This window comes from Rhinoraja longicauda, chromosome 35 (assembly GCF_053455715.1).
Source record: "Rhinoraja longicauda isolate Sanriku21f chromosome 35, sRhiLon1.1, whole genome shotgun sequence".
Taxonomy (NCBI): Eukaryota; Metazoa; Chordata; class Chondrichthyes; order Rajiformes; family Arhynchobatidae; genus Rhinoraja; species Rhinoraja longicauda.
Window position 1 is genome coordinate 22,637,042 of NC_135987.1, and position 23,254 is coordinate 22,660,295.

At 42.7% G+C, this 23,254-nt stretch overlaps 1 protein-coding gene across 2 annotated transcripts in view; it reads right to left on the minus strand.

Moving 5' to 3' along the window:
• kat6b (K(lysine) acetyltransferase 6B) overlaps window positions 1-23,254 on the minus strand; it is a 95,964-nt gene that overhangs the window by 67,789 nt on the left and 4,921 nt on the right. For both annotated transcript variants that reach the window (XM_078428570.1, XM_078428569.1), the window contains exon 3: window positions 1,061-1,169. In XM_078428570.1, the coding sequence (XP_078284696.1) occupies window positions 1,061-1,169 (109 nt within the window). The remainder of the gene's footprint in view (window positions 1-1,060; window positions 1,170-23,254) is intronic.

A 23,254-nucleotide genomic window follows, 5' to 3' on the forward strand; every position in this document is an offset into this window, starting at 1 on the left:
TGCATCTGCCATGCATCCGCCCACTCACACAACCTGTCTAAGTCACCCTGCAACCTCATAGCATCTTCCTCACAGTTCACACTGCCACCTAGCTTTGTATCATCGGCAAATTTGCTAATGGTACTTTTAATCCCTTCATCCAAGTCATTGATGTATATTGTAAATAGCTGCGGTCCCAACACCGAGCCTTGCGGTACCCCACTAGTCACTGCCTGCCATTCTGAAAGGGACCCATTTATCCCCACTCTTTGCTTTCTGTCTGTTAACCAACCTTCTATCCATGTCAGTACCCTACCTCCAATACCATGTGCTCTAATTTTGCCCAGCATCTGTACCTGATTTGTACCAGCATCTGCAGTTATTTTCTTACACTAAGGATGAATAGAGTACATTACGTGCAGGTAGCCACTACAGGAAGGATGTGGAGACTCAGAGAGGGTAAACAGGCAATCAGAACCTGTTTCCTAGGGTGGCATGCCAGTAGAGATTAGTTTAATGGCATCATGTTTGGCATGGATATTGTAGGTTGAAGGGCCTATTCCTGTGCTGTACTACGTTCTATATACAAACTCAGCTGGTCAAGCAACATCTGAGAAGGGAATGGACAGGTGACATTTTGAGTGAGGTCTGAAGAAGAGTCCTGACCCTAAACATTGCCTCTATTTCCTCCACAGATGCTGCCTGATGCCTTGAGTTCTTCTAGCGCATTGTAGATGTAATATTAGACTATAGTTTACCCAGGTTGGAGTATATTCTATGCCTGAAAATTTGTACATTGACACAAACTCAACTTAAAATCTTAATATTGACAGTATCAGGTGACCAAATAGCATTTTTATTTTTTGAGATACAAAAGTAATTAAGGCAATTAAGTTCTATAGGAATTCCAATGTATAAAGGAAAGCAGACAATTTGGAAATGTGACAAACGCCTGCAGAATATCAAACAGGATACTTATATCAACTAGTCTTATGATTAGGCATGTTAATCTCAATGATGATTAGTGTATATCATTTCTTTATTCTTGTTGCACAACTATTGTTCAAAAAGTTCAACTCACCACTGCTACCACAGTCGGCGCAAGAGATGAGATCCTCTGGTCTTTTCTCTCGATTGCATTCCTTTGTCCCCAAGCAAAAACTGCAGATGGGAAAGGGATCCGCACGCGGCTGGAGGCAAGAGATTTACTTCATTTAATTTTTTGTCACAACATTTACAATAAATAATACTTTATAATGATAAAAGTTAAACAATGACAAAATATTTATAATAAAATATTATATTCACATCATCTGGTTTAAAAGTGTGTCACAATTCATTCCTTCATTTTGGGGGAGGCTTACACAGTAAAATGAAGAGCCCTGGAGAGTGTTGCTGAACAGTGAGGTCTGGGAGTTGCAGGTACATGGTTTCCAAATAGTATGAGTCAGGTTGACACTGTGGTGAAGATGGCATTAGGCATGTTTGCTTTCATTGAGAAGGGTATTGACTACAAAAATTGGGACATCATGATGCAGCTGATGAGACCACACATTGAGTACTGTGGAGAGATCTGCGCATCCAGACTGCATCTGGAAGGAGCTAAGGCAACACAAGAAAGTAGTGTGGTAACAAAGGCACATGGTAAGCTCACTTTCATTGGTTGGGGTGTTGAGTATAAGAGTTAGGAATTTTTGATGCAGCTCTACAAGACCTTGGTTAGGCTGCATTTGGATTATTGTGTGCATTTCTGGTCATCCCATTACAGGAAGGACATGGAGGTTTTGAAGAGGGTGCAGATGAGGTTTCACAGAATGCAGCCTGGATTAGAGGGTATTAGCCTCAAGGAGAGGTTGGACAAACATGGATTGTTACTTTAGAATACCAGAACTTAATGGGGGGATCTGATGGAAAAATATAAAATTATGAGAGGCATAGACAGGAAATCCTTAGTCAAGAAGCACATCTGCGCCCTCCTTCCTCGCAACATGGACCCACTACAGTTCGCATACCGTCCGAACAGGTCCACGGATGATGCGGTCTCCCAGGTTCTACACACCGCTCTCTCTCATCTGGACAGCCAGGGGGGCTATGTGAGGATGCTGTTCATTGACTTTAGTTCAGCATTCAACACAATAGTCCCCAGCAGACTGGTTGAGAAGCTGCTGGAACTGGGGCTTAGCACCCCTCTGTGTGCCTGGGTCCTGGACTTTCTCACTGCCAGGCCCCAAGTGGTCAGGATGGGGGAACACACATCTAGCTCCCTCACCCTGAACATAGGATCCCCCCAGGGCTGCGTCCTTAGCCCCCTACTGTACTCCCTGTACACACATGACTGTGGGGCCAGGTTCAGCTCAAACTCCATCATCAAGTTTGCTGATGACACTGTGGTGGTGGGCCGGATCTCCAACAACGATGAGAAGGCCTACCAGGAGGAGGTGGCTGATCTGGCACTCTGGTGTCAGGACAATAGCCTCCTCTTGAATGTCACTAAAACAAAGGAGCTGATTGTGGACTTCAGAAGGGCTAAACATCCAAGGACGTACACGCCACTGGAGATAAATGGGTCTATTGTGGATAGGGTGAGCAGTTTTAAATACTTGGGAGTCCGCATCGCAGAGGATCTGACGTGGGCAACGCACATTGCCGCACTGGTGGGTAAGGCTAAGCAGCGCCTTTACCACCTTAGACAACTGAGGAAATTCAGAGTGTCTCTGAGGATCCTTCATTGCTTCTACTCTGGGGCTGTAGAGAGCATCCTGTCCGGCAACATTACAGTCTGGTTTGGGAACAGCTCTGCCCAGGACAGGATGGCTCTGCAGAAAGTAGTGCGTTCGGCAGAACGCACCATGGGAACTACACTCGTCCCCCTGCAGGACCTATACATCAGGAGGTGCAGATCCAGAGCAAGCAAGATCATGAGGGACCCCTGCCACCCCAATAACGGACTGTTCCAGATGCTACGATCAGGCAAACGCCTCTGCTGTCACGCTGTGAAAACGGAGAGGATGAGACGGAGCTTCTTCCCACAGGCCATCAGGACTGTCAACTTTTATAACCCCAGAGACTAAATTTTTGTCGACACTAATAGTAACTTATTAACTTTATTTATATGCTGTAACTGTAATTCTTTTTGTGCACAACCCGCAGGCATTGCCACTTTCATTTCACTGCACATCGTGTATGTGTATGTGACAAATAAATTTGACTTGACTTGACTTGACAGGCAGTTGGATCCCATTTTCCAGTGTTTTGGCTCTCTGCCCACCAGTTCAGGCAGCATTAGTGAAGATAGTAAAGCTGAAATAATGTTGAAGGATGACCTTCTGCAGAGCTGGCCAGTTCTGATACAAAAGCCAGAAGGTGGAACTTGATAACATCCAGAAGACTGCAACTGTCCAGGTGGGAACTGAGATCCTGTTCCTCAAACTTACATTGGGCCTCATTAGCACTGTGGAAGTCACAAGCTGCCAGGTCGGAATAGGAGTAGATTAAAGAAATAAAGTTACAATTCTAATATTTCATCATAGGTGTCAGAGCCTTAATTGCAAGTTACAAACATGGTGAATCCAACATGTCCATCACAGGCCCGTCACTTTCTTCCATGGTCCATTTTCACGATGTGTTGCATCAGGAAGGCTGAAGTATCATTAAGGATGCCCATTACCACTGCCAGTCCTTTTTCTCCCTTCTGCCTTCCAGAGAAGACACAGGAACTTGAAAGCCCCGACAGTCAAAATCAAGCAGTTTGTTCCCCACTGCAATCATCAGACTCCTGACCCAATTACCTTTCATACCCCAGAGGTCTGCCACATACTCTTACTCTTAATTCCACATCTTTTGCGTATTATGTTATTGTATTTTGGTAACTTTCTGCACCACTTCAGATGTTACTAACATTTTTGCACCATTCTGCTGTTTTGCACTTGTAGTATTTATTGTCGTATTTATCATTACCATGTGTACTGTTTACTCTGTGATTCATGTGAATAAGGAATTCCATTGAACCCCGGTGGGTATTAGAATAATCTGAACATATGGGTAAATTGGCTGTGATGCTATTCTTTGGTTCAAGCATCAGTAACAGCCATTTGCTTCATGAGCAGAGAGTAGCTGGAATCCATATAAACATAACTCAGCAAAGGATCAATACCTCCATGAGAGAATCAGGGAGATAAAATTGAAGTGAAAAATTGTTTTCAACTAAATCTATAGCAGCACAATTAGACCATTATATTTGTGGCAACATGTGCATGTTGACTGTATTCCCTAGTTAATGGTGGTGTCAAGGATCTAGAAAATGCAGCTATATTTCAAAATCAGAATAAATAACTCCAGGTATATTTTGATTTCATTCCACCGACACCTCACTTGACATCCATTTATCTTCAAGATTATCACATAACTACCAGTTTTAAGACTAAATCAATGTTTTTCACTCCACTGAACAGGCTAATCAATAGCAACAAGGACACACTGCTGTCAGAAGCAAACTGCTGTTTTATGCCAATGATCCCCTCTGGGCCTTGGAAACATGGAACCAAGCTAGAAAGAAACCACCTGCTAGTTAAAATCTGATGTTTTTGGTACGACATTTTAGTTTTAAATGCATGACTAATACAACATGCTGTGCTTAAAAATATTTCAGCACATCCAGGAGTTCATAGGCATCTTTCCAGTCTGAAGAAGGGCTTCGACCCGAAACGTCACCCATTCCTTCTCTCCAGAGATGCTGCTTGTCCTGCTGAGCTAATCCAGCTTTTTGAGTCTATCGTTAACAAATTTCACTTTCCACAGAAAAATTCTATTAGTATTCATCATAAAAGATTATTTTTACTTGAATGGCCTTGCTTAATATATGCCATTTCAAGCACATTCTATCAGGTCGCATATCATTCCATCAAATGGCAGAACATAGAATCTGTTATGTTAGTTATAACTAACAGAAAATCCATCAAGATAGGTTTGGCATAATACCTGCATATTCAAACTCAAGAAAAACATTCTACAAACAAAATGTGTAGGAAGGAATTGTAGATGCTGGTTTAAAGTGAAGACAGACACAAAAAGCTGGAATAACTCAGAGAATCACACAGCATCTCTGGAGAAAATAAATAGGTGACGTTTAAGGTCGAGACCCTTCTTCAGACTGAGAGTCAGGGGAAAGGGAAGCAAGAGATATAGACAGTAAAATAGAGAGATATAGAACAAATGAATGAAAGATATGCAAAAAAGTAACGATGATAAAAGAAACAGGCCATTGTTAGCTGTGGGCTAGGTGAAAACGATTACAAACAATGAAATCCCAGGGTGACATTGAAACTAGTGCAGCTAGGGTGAGGGAGGGACCTTGAAGTTCGAAAAATCTATTTTCATACCGCCCAAGCAAAATATGAGGTGCTGTTCCTCCAATTTGCATTTGGCCTCACTCTGACAATTGGAGGAGGCCCAGGACAGAAAGGTCAGTGTGGGAATGGGAAGGGGAATTAAAGTGTTTGACAACCGGGAGATCAGGTAGGCCCAGGTGGACTGAGCGAAGATGTTCAGTGAAACGATCGCCCAGTCTACTTCTTGAACAACGGATACAGTAGTTGGGCCAAAGGGCTTGTATCCGTGTTGTCTGACTCGACAACTCTAAAATTTGTAGTTTAAAAACACTAGCAAGGAATTTACACTTCATGCAAGATTCCTAGTATTTCAGTGCATCATTTTTGCTCTGCAAGAATGAATTTCAGTCTGGCCAAAAATCCTGCCTTTAGGAGGTTTCTTATTTTGTTAGCTGCCAACCTAAATTTGCTGTGAAGTTAATCTGTTTTAACAAGCAAACGTAGCAGCCTCTTGAAACTCAAGGAGACCAAGGACAATCTCCGATTCTGACAACAATAGCAGTAGATCGGGACAAATTGTTGAAGCAATCTGTGACAATTTGGAACGTCTCTTCATCGTTACAACAAAAAAACCTATATATTGTACATATAACAATACATTTAGCCGCCTGGCTCGATACTGGCTCCCTGGGGAGCAATCCCATTTGTCGCATTGCCCCTCTTAATGGTGTATTTATTTAAGTCATGCCACATGCAAAGTGAACAGCTGAGTCTACATTTAAACACCAATGAGGTTCAAATGTTACTGTACATGATAATCAGCAGACAGGTAAATGACACAACATTCATAAATAAGGTAATATTTGATAATTTATCATAAACATGAAACATTTTTCTGTTTATCTTGTCACCGATTCAGGCAGGGAATATATTTCTTGCTTTATAGGAGGAGCCAATCAGTTTAAATGTATTTGAAAAAAGAGATTCAGTCACATGTAGAACAAGGCGACTTAAATTTTCCATGGGAATAGTTAACCTCATCAGGAAATCAAATCTGTATTTTTCTTTACTGACAATTCTGAAGAGCATAGCCATTGTTTATTGGAAATGGACAACTTAATGTAGAAACAAATTGCAGATGCTGGTTAATACACAAGAGGTGAAAGTGCTGGAGTAAATCAGCAGGTCTGGCCGCATCGCTGGAAAATATGCATAGATGATGTTTTGGTTTGGGATCCTTCTTCAATGATTGACTGATTGTGGGTGGGGAGAAGAAAGCTGGAAAGGGGGAGAGACAGGACAAAGCAAGGCTGGTAATAGGTCGACACAGGCAAAGGGGATTTTATGGCAGATGGTTGGAATAAAAGCCAGAGATAAGAACAGTAGGTGTGAGATAAGTTTGAAAAGTTGAGGATTGTAAAGCCCGGGTAGAGAGTGGGTGGGAGAGGGGTGAAGGGAACGAATAGAGTTTTAATATTGTGCTCTGTAATAATATGCACAAGCAAAATCCATCTTCCATATGTGTGTGTGTATAAAACTATATGTCCTTAAAGATAAGCAAAGTATTACACCAAACAATAATAATTGAGCAAAACAATGAATGCAGAGATTAATTTGACATCAGATCAGCACAGACATCGTACTGTTATATGTTTTATATAAATTAACAGAGTGAAAATATTCATCAAATTCCTATTAGCTGAATGAGTTCAGTATTTCTTACAATCTTCTACATGATATGGATCATGCACAGGCAAATTTGATTAGTTTAACTTGCCATCAAGTTAGGCACAAGCATTGTGGGTCAAAGGCCCATTCCTGTGCTGCACTGTTTTATGTTCTCTGTTATACCTGTTGCTTTGTTGTATATACAGTTTTCTTAAAAATTAAAGTTGTTGTGAACTTTCTTAAATAAACAGATTGTAATATTTGCAGCAGCTAGGGTTAGAACAATACTACAACTTCTCCCTCCTGCAAGAGCTGACTCGAGAATAATTCAAAAGAAACGACCATCAGGTCATCAGACCATCAACTTCATAACAAGAGGAGTTGAGTATCGGAGCAAAGAGGTCCTTCTGCAGTTGTACAGGGCCCTGGTGAGACCACACTTGGAGTACTGTGTGCAGTTTTGGTCCCTAATTTGATGAAAGACATTCTTGCTATTGAGGGAGTATAGCGTAGGTTCACAAGGTTAATTCCCGGGATGGAGGGGACTGTCATATGATGAAAGAATGGAGTGACTGGGCTTGTATTCACTGGAATTTAGAAGGATGAGAGCAGATCTTATAGAAACATATAAAATAATTAAGGGATTGGACACGCTAGATGCAGAAAACATGTTCCCGATGTTGAGGGAGTCCAGAACCAGGGGCCACAGTTTAAGAATAAGGGGTAGGCTATTTAGAACTGAGATGAGGAAAAACATTTTCACACAGAGTTGTGAATTTGTGGAATTCTCTGCCTCAGAAGGCAGCGGAGGCCAACTCACTGGATGCATTCAAAAGAGAGTTAGATAGAGCACTTAGGGCTAGCGGAATCAAGGGGTATGGGGAGTAGGCAGGAACGGGGTACTAATTGTGGATGATCAGCCATGATCACATTGAATGGCGGTGCTGGCTCAAGAGCCGAATGGCCTACTCCTGCACCTTTTGCCTATGTATCTGCCTATCCATATATACATTCTTGATTAGTAAGGGTGTCAGGGGCTATGGGGAGAAAGCACTAGAATGAGCTTGATATGGACAGATAGATCAGCCATGAATGAATGGCTGAGTAGACTTGATGGGCCGTTACGCTCTAACTTTGCTCCTATAACTTATGAACATAAGAAATAACCAAAAAAATGAGAATAGTCATTCACGCTGAATAAATGACAAGGACTAACTATAATCCTGATTGCGATCCAGCACAGAATAAAGGAAATGCCATACAACATTCAGGATCATGTGTGATACTATTTCTATAGATTTTAACTATCTGCAATGTCATATGTGAGGCACATTTTAAATGATAAATCTTGCATTTTCATCATAATTCATTTGAAATGGAAGCACATTTTCATATTTTCAGTAATGGATGTATTTTTCTAGGTGTTAGGCGTATCTTAATTTTTTTTGCCTATGAGAGAATGGAAACATTTAATTCCTTTGGAACGCTTGGCGATTGAATAGCATCGTGAGTTTTGTTCACAAGATAACATCGTGCATCACAATACTCTTGAGCTGCTGATTGAAACCATAAAAAATATTTTGCATTCTTTGCATCTACAGGCAAATAAAGACACTGAATTACAGATGCTTAAGCGAGATCAAGCACTACGTTTCTGATTGAAACAACTCGCGCGCGGTATGTTATGGTCAGGTCAACCTATTCAAAAACATATCCTGAGCTAGTTTTAATAATTAAACAGATTCATTTCAATCGTTAGTTCAGAATCAAATAGTTCCGGATCATTGCTGAGCAGACAATTAATATGTTGTCCTCCAAGCTGGTCAGAAAGGCTATTTCACTCTATCAGTACCTGTAAGTAGAATGCACTGGAATGAATGTAAAACTATTTCTACTCTTATCATTAGTACTTCAAACCTGGTTTATAATAAAGTGCACAAACACAATTCCATCAAAGATTCAGTTTCCTTTGATTTATTTATTTTATATCATGCACACTTTTAAATCTCATAATTAATTGATAAACATTTGCTTTTGTGTAGATAATTATTAAAAAAGTGATCAGGATGTTAATTTTAACAGGAGCTGTGTTATTTGCAAAAAAGCAAATAGACATCAGTCTGAAGAAGGGTCTTGACCCGAAACGTTACCCATTCCTTCTCTCCCGAGATGCTGCCTGACTTGCTGAGTTACTCCAGCATTTTGTGAATAAAGACATAATTTAGGTTGTTGCAGTTATAAAGTAACACGCCACAGGGATCTGTGTTGGCAGATCACGTTTCCATGCAAGTAAAATTATTTGGACAAGAAGCAAAAGGAAAGACATTGGAGTGTGCTGATAAAACACAGTAGAGATGAAATGCACATGTTGATGCTGCTCAATGCTGTAGTACAGGGATCTCCAAATTATGGCCTGCGGGCCACATCCGGCCCGCCACGAGATTTTATCTGGCCCACAGCAAGCTCTTAGGCGGCGGGGACCGGAGGCAGAAGCTGCCGGCGAAGATTCACCGGAGAGCGGATCGCCACCGTCCCAGAGCCGGGACAAGGCGAAAGATCGCAGCGCCCCCTCGCAAACAACAAACCCAAGGAAACTTCCCGCCTCGCCGCCACCGCTCATCCCGGGGGAAGAGAGGGGGGGGGGGGGGAGTCGGATAGAGGGAGCAGCGGGTGAGAGCGGGTGCGCGGGGAGGGGGAGGATGTCAGAGGGTCCGATGAAGGAGCGTCGCCACTTGTGGGGGCTGCTCCCTCCCTCCCTCTCTCTCTCTCTCTCTCTCTCTCTCCCAGAGCCAGCAAGATCTGCGCCGCTTCTCCACTCTCTTCCCCGGTTCCGTCTCCCTCTAACACAGCGAAATAAGAACAAAAACATAAGTGAAACTTCCCTCCTCGCCGCCGCTGCTCACCCCGGGGATGTGGGGCTTCAACAACAACTACACTTGTGTTTGTTCTTATTTCGCTGCGTTAGAGGGAGACGGAGCCGGGCAAGAGTGGAGGAGCGACGCAGATCTCGCTGGCTCTGGGAGAGAGAGGGGAGAGAGCAGCTCCCACAAGTGGCAGCGCTCCTTCACCGGACCCTCTGACACCATCCCCCTCCCTGCATTCTCGCTCTCACCTGCTGCTCCCTCTACCCCGACTCTTCCCCCCCACTCTCTCCCCCCCCAGTCTCTCTCCCCCCCACTCTCTCTCTCCGCCCACTCTCTCTCTCTGCCCACTCTCTCTCCCCCTCTCTCTTTCCCCCCCACTCTCTCTCCCCCTGCAATCTCCCCCCCTCTCTACCCCTCTCTCTCTCCTCTCTCTCACCCCCCAGTGGTGTTCACTGCATTTTTTCTGTTTTATAAATAATTGTATACCTACGTTATATATATATATATATATATATATATATTCCAATATTTCAAGCTCTTTTCAAAAATTGAACATGTTATTTGTTGCCATATAAACCTAATGTAAACTAACCTAATCTAACCTAACCTAGTTTAACCTTTCCTAATCTAATCTAACGTAACCTAGTCTAAACTTTTTTGAGTTAATTAAATTTATAAAACGCACTTCTTTATATTTTCCTACGGCCCGCAAAAACATGCCAAATAAATAACGTGGCCCTCATGCTGAAAGGTTTGGAGGCCTCTGCTGTAGTACATTTGGGAGAAACAAATTGCACACAGACTTGAGAGTGCAGAAATGTAAATCTTTAAATAAAAATGCTAGAACAAATAGAAAAAGCATTAAACGGACAATTAAGAATTGTATACAGATAGAAACAACAGAATCAAAACTATCAAGTGAAGTTGAGACCAAACAGGATGTTGATTGGGCATATTTGCAGCACTCTGTATAGTTACAGACTGCATACGGCTGGAAGAATGAGACGATCGAATGAAGATCCACAAATACAATTGCATCAATAAGTTATAAAGAAAGGATTATAAAATCCAAAATGTTTGAAAAGCCAAGTAACAATCCTTTAAACTGATTTAAATTTATGATTTCCATGCAAATCTTCCTTGCTGAATTCTGAAGGAAGCTTTACACCAACAATGCTGATCGACTTCACATTTCTCAATGACTGCAGCCCCAACTCCCAAATGTCCCTAAGAGTTCCGCTTTCATTTTAGATTTTTAGTATCCAATGTACTTTAAAACAAAACGTGTTAGTACAAGAAAAATATATGCTGTAATACAGTGGGTCAAAATATTTGGTTCTTATCCATGACCTACCTATGTTCTCCAGAGATTCTGCCTGACCCGCTGAGTTACTCCAGCACTTTGTGTCTAATTTTGTTCTTTATTTGGGTCGCCAGTTATTTACTTATTGCCTCCTATACTCCTTTTAGAAAAATACCCTTTATTCTTCCTACCAAATAGAGGAAGACACAAGCAACTGCAGATGTTGGAATCTTGAACAAAACACAGATGATGGTGGAATTCAGCGGTTCAGGCAGCATCTGTGGAAAGAATGGACAGATGAGATTTCAGGCCAGGACCCTTCTTTGGACAGGGGGGGGGCTGGTAAAGAGAGATGGGGAGGGACAATGCTTGGTAAGTGACAAAAGTGATAAAGGGTAAGGAGATAAAGATAATCAGTTATGGAGAGACAAGGAATGAAATGTAAAGCCATGAGAAGGGAGATATATGAAAGAAGTCATGGTCATGAAGGAAGACATAAGGGGGGGAGATATATAGGGAAATGATGGGCTCGGGCATGGGAGACAGGTGTACAAAGGAGGGAAGAGAACAGGGTGACTGGAGGGTGGGTGGGAGATAGTGAGGAAAAAGGGTGTGCAGCAATGGGTGGGTGGGGGAGTATTACTTGAAATGAGAATTTTAAATATTCATGCCGCTGGATTGTAAACTAACCAAGCAGAATATGTACTGTTCCTTCAGTTTGTGTGTGACTTCACTGACAGTGGAAGAGGCCAAGAACAGAAAGGTCTGTATGGGAATATGCCTTGCGTAGTAGGAAGGAACTGCAGATGCTGGTTTGAACCGAAGATAGACACAAAAAGCTGAGTAACTCAGTGGGTCAGACAACATCTCTGGAGAAAAGGAAAAGGAGACGCTTCGGGTCGAGGCTCCTGAAGAAGGGCTTCGTCCCGAAACATCACCTATTCCTTTTCTCCAGAGATGCTGTCTGACCCGCTGAGTTACTGCAGCTTTTTGTATCTATCTTTGGGAATATGCCTTGGCAGACAAAGCGCAAGTGTTCGGCGAAACAGTCGCCAAATATATGCTTGGTTTCACCGATGTAAAGGAGGCCATTTCAGGAACACCAATTGCAATAGATGAGGGTTGAAGAGGTGCTTGTGAACCTTTTCAAAGGGCTGTTGTGGTCCCTGGATGAAGGTATGGGAGGTGTAGCGACGGTACTTGGCTTGGATGGGAGGGGATGTGAACTAAGGAATTGAGCAAGTGGTCCCTGCGTAAATCAGTGGGGACCAAAAGATGTGACTCATTATGGGATCACATTGGAGCTGGCAGAAATGTCAGAGAATGATGCGCTGGATGATGGGGAGAGAGGTAAAGATCAGGAAATCATTGTTCCGTCTGGAGAGGGGCAGCGAGAGCAGAACGATGACACACAGAGGAGATACAGTTGAGGGATCCATCCACAACAGCTGGAAGAAAGCACATTGGAATTTAATCCTGGCAAATGCAAGGCATTGGACTTTGGTTGTAAGAGGAAAGTACATTTTTAATTGTAGGATAATAAATGTAAACGGCTTTGATGTTTAGAGAGATCTTGGGGTCCAAATCCATCGCTCCCTGAAAGTAGATCAGTAAATAAGGTCTTTGGTATGCTTCTCTTCATCAGTTGAGGTTCTGAGTAAGAGTTAGGAAGTCATGTTGCAGCTTTGACTAAGCCACATTTGGAGTATTGTGTGCAGTTGTCACCCCACTATAGGAAGAATATGGAGGCTTTGGAGAGGCAGCGAAGGTTTACTAAGGATGTTGTCTGGATTAGAAACTAGAACAGCCAACACAGGAACAGACCCTTTGGCCCACAAGCACCATGTCGAACATGATACCAGGTTCAATGAATCTCCTCTGCCCGCACATGTCATGCTAAAAGCTTTGGGTGGTGTTGCAGATAGGGAAGATGGTTATCAAAGATTACAACAGGATCTTGATCAGTTGGGCAAGTGGGCAGAGGAATGGCGGACAGAGTTTAATGCAGATAAATATACGGTGTTGCATGTTGGGAAGTCTAACCAGGGCAGGACCTTCACAATAAATGGCAGGGCTCTGGGGGGTGTTGCAGAGCACAGGGATCTTGGAATGCAGGTACATAGTTCTTAAAAGTAGTGTTGCAGTAGGTAAGGTGGTCAATAGGGCTTTTGGCACATTGGCCATCAGTCAGGGTATTGAGTCTAGAGGTTGGGATAATATGTAGCCGCTGTACAAGATGCTGGTGAGACCACAGTTTGAGTATTGTGTTCAGTTTTGGTCATCCTGTTATAGGAAAGATATTGTTAAGTTAGAAAGGGTGCAAAGAAGATTCACAAGGATGTTCTCAGGATTTTAGGGCCAAGGCGATAGGGAGAGGTTGAGCAGGCTAGGACTTTATTCCTTGGAGTGCAAGAGGATAAGGGGTGATCTTATAGAGGTGCATAAGATCATGAGGGGGAATAGATAGGGTAAATACACAGAGCCTTTTACCCACAGTAGGGGAATCAAGAAGCAGGTAGTATCACAATTTTTAAAATACATTTGGACAGGTACATGGATAGGATTGGTTTAGAGAGATATGGGCCAAAGGTAGGCAGGTGGGGACTAGTGTAGATGGGGTATGGAAGACATGGGCAAATTGGCCAAAAGGCCCATGTTCGTGCTGTTTGACTGTGACTAAATGCTCCTATCATATCTACCTCCACCAATAACTCTGGCAAAAGTTCCAGGCACCACCACGCTCTTGTGTAAAGACACTTATCCCAAATGTCTCCTTGAAGATAGGTACAAGACTGTAGAAGGAAGTGATATGGATCATGTGCAAGGGATTAGTTTAATTTGGAGTCATGTTCGGCACGGACATTGTTGGCCTCATAGCTAGTTCCTGTGCTGTGCTGTTCTATTTTCTATCCGCTGAGAGAGAAACTGACAATCCCCAAATGTAGATGATTCAAATCGACTACAAATGCTGACAACCTAAAAGCTCTCCAACATTCCTTTCTCTTAGGTCAGAACCAGAAAGACTGGTTGTCTGAATGCTTTACCTTTTACATGCTTTAATCCCCTGTCTATATATATTGTATTGTATTGCACTGTCTAATTGTATTGTATCGTATTGTACTGCATTGTCATCCCCTGTCCATATGTTTTGCATTTGTATTGCACTATGGCCCCCGGAGGCACTCTGTTTCGTCCCATTCGTTGCATGATCTGTAAGGAGTGGAATGACAAATAAACTAACTAACTAACTAGTATAGCCTCAAAAATATAGCATGCCTAAACACGAGATGTCAGTCTTACTTTGAAATTTTAATCACTGTTACAATCCATGCTTTGTCATAGAAACATAGAAAATAGGTGCAGGAGTAGGCCATTCGGCCCTTCGAGCCTGCACCACCATTCAATATGATCATGGCTGATCATCCAGCTCAGTAACCTGTACCTGCCTTCTCTCCATACCCCCTGATCCCTTTAGCAAAAAGGGCCACATCTAACTCCCTCTTAAATATAGCCAATGAACTGGCCTCAACTACCTTCTGTGGCAGAGAATTCCACAGACTCACCACTCTTTGGGTGAAGAAATGTTTTCTCATCTCGGTCCTAAAAGACTTCCCCCTTATCCTTAAGCTGTGACCCCTGGTTCTGGACTCCCCCAACATCGGGAACAATCTTCCCGCATCTAGCCTCTCCAACCCCTTAAGAATTTTATATGTTTCTATAAGATCCCCCCTCAGTCTTCTAAATTCCAGCGAGTACAAGCCTAGTCTATCCAGTCTTTCTTCATATGAAAGTCCCGCCATCCCAGGGATCAATCTAGTGAACTTTCTCTGTACTCCCTCTAAGGCAAGAACGTCTTTCCTCAGATTAGGAGACCAAAACTGCACACAATACTCCAGGTGCGGTCTCACCAAGGCCCTGTACAACTGCAGTAGAACCTCCCTGCTCCTAAACTCAAATCCTCTTGCTATGAATGCCAACATACCATTTGTTTTCTTCACTGCCTGCTGCACCTGCATGCTTGCTTTCAATGACTGGTGCACCATGACACCCAGGTCACGTTGCATCTCCCCTTCTCCTAATCGTTCACCATTCAGGTAATACTCTGCTTTCCTGATGTCATTGATGAAGTTTCCTGAACTGCACAAGAAACAAAAGTGCCAGACAGATAAGAGGATAACCTTTTCTCGCATCCAATTTTACTAGTAATTGCACAATATCCAGCACATCTGAAGGCCCAAAACATAATCACATCAAAACTGACCAGATTAGAGGTCTGCACGGTAGCGCAGCAGTGGAGCTGCTGTCTTATAGCGCCAGAGACCCGGGTTCGATCCTAACTACGGGTACAGTCTGTACGCAGTCTGTACGTTCTTCCCGTGAGCGCATAGATGTTCCCAGCGATTTCCGGGTTCCTCCCACACTCCAAAGACATACAGGTTTGAAGATGAATAGGATTTAGGAAAAATTATATATTGTCCCTAAATTGTGTGTCAGATAGTGCTAGTGTATGGGGATCGCTGTATCGGCTGGTTGGCATGGACGTGATGGGCCGAAGGGCCAGTTTCCACGCCGCATGTCTAAACTAAACTAAATAGAGGAATGCAAACAGAAAATGACAAACGATAAATCCAAAGCGAAAGCAGAAACAGCTGGAAACAGTCAGGAGGCCAGGCGGCATCTGTGCAGAAAAAAATGGAACCAATGCACCCCCATCCAATCATTCAAGGTCACCAATCCATAGCAGCACCCTTGTTCTTCACACACACTGCCCCTTCCCGCTGACACTTCTTGACGTCAAAGGTGGTGAAAAATATACAATTTGAATAAATTGTCCTTATTGCATATACAGGCGATGAATCTGAATCCTGAATACCCAACATAAAGTTGAAATTTGTACTTCAAATTGTAAATGTTGGAGAACAACATTATGTAGATGAGTCTTCCAGCCATATCAGACAAATAAATTGAGAATATTAGTAATTTTCTGCAATTACTTTTGGGTTATAAATAGCTGTGTTGCATCATTGAATAACACAACAAAAGGGAATGTAATTTACCTATAATCTGCCTTATTTTTGCTTCAAGTATTTATTCTTTTTGAAAGATACTACTGAATCAGCTTCCAATACCATTTCACACAGTGCATTCTAGTTCACAACATTATGTACTGTATTTTGCTCTCCTGACAGAGGTCATTTGATGCCAGAACACCGCATTTTACACACAGGGCAATTTGCAGACAATCAGAAATATAGGTTGTCTCTTTCAGATGCAGATGCCGTGGGAGGGAATCATGGTCTTGTGTGGCCACCCATTCTTGTATGGTCTGTTCAGTCTTTATTTGGCACCAACATTCTTTTATTCTTTTGTATTTAGTTAATGAAGTATTTGTGATTGATTAATTGAGTGAATCAGTCAATCACATTTTACACAATTCAGAAAGAACTGTGAGAGGAGCAAATATCGGTAAGCGTTACAGAAGAGTTTTAATCAGCCATAATTAAGGATGCAAATTTTAGATCAAATTAGTATAGCAATCATAAAAATAATACAAAGAAACATGAAAAATGAATTGGAGTGTTTTTTAGATTTTAGATTTAGAGATACAGCGCGGAAACAGGCCCTTCGGCCCACCGAGTCCGCGCCGCCCAGCGATCCCCACACATTAACACTATCCTACACACACACACAGGTTTTTTCTGGAATCATTCTAACAGAATGAATGGCTTGTAATCCATACTGCAAAAGTTTAAGCAATACCAAGTGTGCAGATGATGATTTTCCAGATGAGTCTCAAACACTATGCTTTTCAGCAATATGAAATCCATGCAAAAATCTCCTTCCTGTTACAACTGTGAACTGAATCATACCAACTAAGAAATTCCCAGGTTCAGTATCAGCCTGTGTTGATTTTAATGTTCTTGGCACAACATAACTTATGGACCTTCACTGAATATTGAAACTGCAGTTTGCAAGAGAAAGCTTCTTGATGCTTTGCCTCTGAAGAGCTCTAGGGTATTCTTGACTAGACTTCTTTGCTATGAGGAGGGAAACAAATATGGCAAATTTATTGATTGAACATTAGTACGATTTGTACAATGCGACCGGACATCAGAGACCAGTGATACTAATGGTACAAAGTTATACTTGTTACATATCTCGAGCGGCCTGTTGTGCCAATCATGTCCAAAAGATGGTTGGCGTATTAATGTAATTAGATTACTTGAAATAGTATCATATTTCATAGCAGCATGCTCGAGGACTTGAAACAAGTTCTAAAAAGCTAGGTTTCCTTCCATTTCAATATTTTAAATAGGGTAAAAAAAAAAATAAACAAGCACATGTTAAAAGGCATTTCAATTTTACCCTGACTCGTACCCAAATCCTGGAAAATAACGCAAAATAAACGTGGAAAGCTATGGCCCCAGCACTATTCAATAGCTTTGTAGATTTATGTTCAAAATCACCATATCTCTTCTCCTATTGCTAGTACCCTACATGATCTATGCGGCATTGACTCTGTCACCCTGGGGAAGAGGCTGTAAGCCGATTACTGGGGCTAGGCGGCTTGCTGCAACTGCACGCCCCTTCCTTTTTGATGGCCAATGTCTTATCTAGCAACTCAGAGGGTGGACCAATTTTCTTTCCTCTTGTTGCAGGACTTGTTGTTAGCTCTTTTGCTGATTGTACTTAGCTAAAGAAATGTTTGGAGCAGGCTGTTTAGGGCTGGCCTGCTCTCCATACAAGTTTCAGCACTTTCCTTCTTTATAATTGTTCTGACTGATAGCAAACAAGCAGTTACTGCAGATGGTGCATTGCAGGCAGCTACATATCTCACTCAGTCTGCTGTAGGTATGCACGTATCTTGTAGTCATCATGAACCTAAAACATCGAACAGTACAGCACAGGAACAAGTCCTTAGGCCAACCATGTCTGTTCCAAACATGAAGCCAAGTTAAACTAATCTCCCCTGCATGCACATGATCCATATTCCTCCATATCCACGTGCCAATCTAAAAGCCTCTTAAATGCCACCATCATATATACTCCAGCACTACCCCTGGCAGCGAGTTCCAAGCACCCCGCACACCCTGTGTAAAAGCACTTGCCCCCTACATCTCCTTTAAACTTTCCTCCTTGCTACATCCTTCCTGGAATATGGTATTCAGAACTGGAAACTATTCGCTGATTCTCTTCCAAATACAAATAAATCCTATCCTGAAGAACCCTCTCCAATCGTTTCCCGACTACTGATGTGAAGCTCACCAATTTATAATTTCCAGAGTAGGGCGTGATAATGTCTTTCTTGGTATTCTGATCCAGATCAGTCTGAAGAAGGGTGACGACCCGAAATGTCACCCATTCCTTCTCTCCAGAGATGCTGCCTGTCCTGTTGAGTTACTCCAGCATTTTGTGTCTACCTTCAGGCTGATCCAGAAGATTGAGCTGCATGGGATGCACTGTGACTTGGTTCAGAACAGGTATGTAGGTTAATTGGCTGGGTAAATGTAAAAATTGTCCCTAGTGGGTGTAGGATAGTGTTAATGTACGGGGATCACTGGGCGGCACGGACTTGGAGGGCCGAAAAGGCCTGTTTCCGGCTGTAAATATATGATATGATATATGACTGATAGAGAGCTGAGGTTGTGGTGGAAGGGTGTTATTCTAGCTGGAGGTTTGTGACTAGTAGAGTCCTGCACGGATCTATTCTGATATCTCTGTGGTATGTGAGATATATAAACACTAGGATGGAAATGTAGGTGAGTTAATTAGTAAGTTTGCAGATAACACCTTAATTGGTGGATTGCAGACTGTGTGGAAGGCTGTCAAAGTATACTGCAGAATATAGGTCAGGTACAGCAATGCGCAGAGAGAAGGCAGATGAAGTTTAATCTGAGCAAGTGAGAGATGTCTCGCTTTGGGAGTTTGAAGGCAAGGAGAATGTATACAGTTAATGGAAAGTTTAATGTTTACACAGAAAGTGCTAAGTGTCTGGAACACACTGGCAAGAGAGATGTAGAAACAGATACAATAGCAACATTTGATAGGCAGTTAGACAGACATGTGAAGAAGCATGGAATATCGACAGATGGGATTAATTTAGATTGTCATCATGACCGGTGCAAATATGGTGGATTCGGGGCCTGAACCGTTTTATGTTCGCAATGAATTCTTTGGTGTGATTGGCGAATCATTCAGCTTGATCAATTCACAGCCGGTGGAAATCCCTTGCATGGTGCCTGAGTGGTGAGTTTGAAAAGGTCAAGTTACTGCCTGGGATCATTGGACCTTTGTGCAAAACTTTGTCACAGGAAAGCAACATCTCCCTCTCCTAACTGCAAAGTCTGAGCCAAGAGCACAGAGGATTATGTTATTTAAGATCAGAGGACATAGAAGCAGAATTAGGCCATTCAGCCCATCGAGTCTGCTTTGCAATTTGATCATGGCTGATCTATTATTCCCCGTCAACTCCATTCTCCTGCCTTCTCTCTGTAACCTTGAAACCCTTACAAATCAAGAACCTATCAATCTCTGCTTTAAAAATACCCAATGACCCAAAGGTACGTCTGTGGCCTTTGGTCCTAGACTCTCCCATTACTGGAAACATTTTCACTTCCACTGTAGCCAGGCCTTCCCATCCTTCTTCCTCCTCCTCCTTCTAAACTCCAGCCAGTGCAGATCTAGAGCAATCAAACACTCCTCATGTTAACCCAATCATCCCTATTAATCATTCTCGTAAACCTCCTTTGGACCCTCTCCAACACCAGCACATCCTCAGATATGGGGCTCAAAACTGCTCAATTTGGCATTCCATTTGGATAATAATGTCTTTGTCTCCAGATAACAATGTCTATTTTCTATGTTTCTATTTGTTTATTGACAAACAAACTCTCAATCCATGCCGGTATATTACCTCCAATCCCACATGCTTTAAGTTTGCACTCTAATCTTTTACGTGGGCCCTTATGATCTCATCTACTGGTTTCTCCTTATCCATTCCACCAGCAATATCCTCAAAAACTCCAATAGATTTGTTCAGCGTAATTTTTCCTTCATGAATCCATGCACTCTGTCCAAGTGGTCTGTTATTACATCTTTTATAATAGACTTTAGCAATTTTCCCACCACTCGTGAGAGGTTTGCTGCTATGTGATTTCCTGTGTTTATTTTACCGCCTTTTCCCAAAAGTGGGGTTATATTTGCTGAGATGTACAGATTAATATTCTTTGCCTCTCAAGACAATGATCATCTACTGTATTCAGCATAATTCAGCATAAAAACAAAACATTCAGCTCACCATAACACATAGGAGTAGTATTAGGCCATTCGGCCCATCAAGACTGCTGATCTATTTAATCATGGTGATCTACTTTTCCCTCACAACATTCTCCTGCATCTCCCTATAACCTTTAATGTCCTTAATAATCACAATCCGATCAATCGCCGATTAATAAATAAACAATGTCTTGGCCTCCACAGCCCTCTGTGGAAATGAATTCAACAGATTCACCACCCAGAATAGAAGTATAAGAAAATAACTGCAGATGCTGGTACAAATCGAAGGTATTTATTCACAAAATGCTGGAGTAACTCAGCAGGTCAGGCAGCATCTCGGGAGAGAAGGAATGGGTGACGTTTCGGGTCGAGACCCTTTTTCAGACTGATGTCAGGGGGGTGGGACAAAGGAAGGATATAGGTGGAGACAGGAAGATAGAGGGAGATCTGGGAAGGAGGAGGGGAAGAGAGGGACAGAGGAACTATCTAAAGGTGGAGAAGTGGAGAAGTCGATGTTCATACCATTGGGCTGCAAGCTGCCCAGGCGAAATATGAGGTGCTGTTCCTCCAATTTCCAGTGGGCCTCGCTATGGCACTGGAGGAGGCCCATGACAGAAAGGTCAGACTGGGAATGGGAGGGGGAGTTGAAGTGCTCGGCCACCGGGAGATCAGTTTGGTCAATGCGGACCGAGCGCAGGTGTTGAGCGAAGCGATCGCCGAGCCTGCTCTTGGTTTCGGCGATGTAAATAAGTTGACATCTAGTGCAGCGGATGCAATAATTTCTTCAGGAAACGGGGCTTCCCCTCCTCCATTATAGATGAGGATCTCACTAGGGTCTCTTCTACATCCCGCAGCTCCGCTCTTGCTCCCCCTCCCCCCATTCGTAACAAGGACAGAATCCCCCTCGTTCTCACCTTCCACCCCACCAGCCAGCGGATCCAACAAATCATCCGCCAACATTTCCATCACCTACAACGGGACCCCACCACTGGCCATATCTTCCCATCCCCTCCCCTCTCTGCGTTCCGCAGAGACCATTCCCTCCATAACTCCCTGGTCCACTCGTCCCTTCCTACCCAAACCACCCCAACCCCGGGCACTTTCCCCTGCAACCGCATGAGAAGCAACACCTGTCCCTTTACCTCCCCCCTCAACTCCATCCAAGGACCCAAATAGTCTTTCCAGGTGAGACAAAGGTTCACCTGCACCTCCTCCAACCTCAACTATTGCATCCGCTGCACTAGATGTCAACTTATTTACATCGGCGAAACCAAGCGCAGGTCGCGCCCTTGGTTGCAAGGTGTTTCTGAGAGCTGTGTGTGTTTTCTATAGGTATATCAATTCCATCATCTTTTTCTTTAAACATACCTGGAGCAAATCTTACACTGTCCTTATATTTTTTTGCCAGTTTTTCTATATTCCATTTGTCCATTTTTTAATCAATTTCTTGGTCATCTTTTGATAAATTTCAAACTAATCCCAATCCCATATTGACTGCTTTTTTCTGGCAACTTTATAAAGTTGTTCCATAGAATTAACAGTAGTCGTTAATTTCTCCTGTCATCCTGGAATACTTTTGCTGCTTTGTCTGTCTGAAAGGAACATGCAGTTGTTGGAAATCATATACCATTCTTTAAACACTAGCATTTGTCTATTCCCTGCTAATCCCAGTCAACCTGTCCTTCATACTTTCAAACATTCCTTTGTTAGGACTGAAAACCCTGCTTTCAGATTGAATTAAAGGTAGAAAAGTCAGGTAGCAACTGTAGGAAAACCATTTAATTTTTCAGGTCTAACGACCTTTTCTCAAAACTGGGAGAGGGGGCAATTGGGATTATCTTAGATGGGGCATTTTGGTCCGCATGGACAGATTGGGCCCGTTTTCCATCAGATCCCAGTAGCAGAGAAGGTGAGGTAGATATGGGCAGAACAAAGGGAATTTCTCTTGATATTGACCAATGACTTGATGTGGCTGTTGAAGGTACATTATGCTTCTCTGTCTGTTCTTCTCTGCCTTCTCTTCCTAAAAACAAGGCAGTGGGAAATGCCCAGTAGACTATACTATCTGAATACGAAAAAACTGCGACAAAAAGATGACAGGCAGAAGTTTCCTGTTTTGATAAAGACACAAGGAGTGAGTTATCTAAATTGGAGGATTTCTAATTGAGTCCTGCCCAGGTGGAGTTATTCCTCATGCTTCTGTCACATGTCTGTAGCAGTGCAGTAATCTCCTCCTTAATCTCAAACTGCCTTAAAATATTTGTATTCCCCACACTAACTCGCTATCTTCCAAGTCCGATATTTCCACTAGTGAGAGAGTCTAGGACCAGAGGGCACAGCTTCAGAATAAAAGGATGTACCTTTAGAAAGGAGACAAGGAGTAATTTCTTTAGCCAGAGGGTGGTGAATCTGTGGAATTCATTGCCACAGACAGCAAGACATTGGGTATTTATTAAAGCAGAGTGTGACAGGTACTCAATTAATAAGGGTGTCAAAGGTTATGGGGGAAAAGGCAGGAAAATGTGGACGAGAGGGAAATAAAGGGCAGCCATGATTGAATGCGGAGTACTCGATGAGCCGAATGGCCTAACTCTGCTCCTATGGCTGATGAACTTATGAAGTCCTCCTTTTTCAGGATCTCCATATCAGGATGCATCGCAGCTTGATTTGGGAATAACTCCATCCAAGACCCAATGACATGCTGTCTGTGGCAATGAATTCCACAGATTCACCAACCTCTGGCTAAAGAAGTTGCAGCGAATTGTGGACGCAGCCCAGACCATCGCACAAACCAACCTCCATTCCATTTACTCCATTTATACCTCATGCTGCCTTGG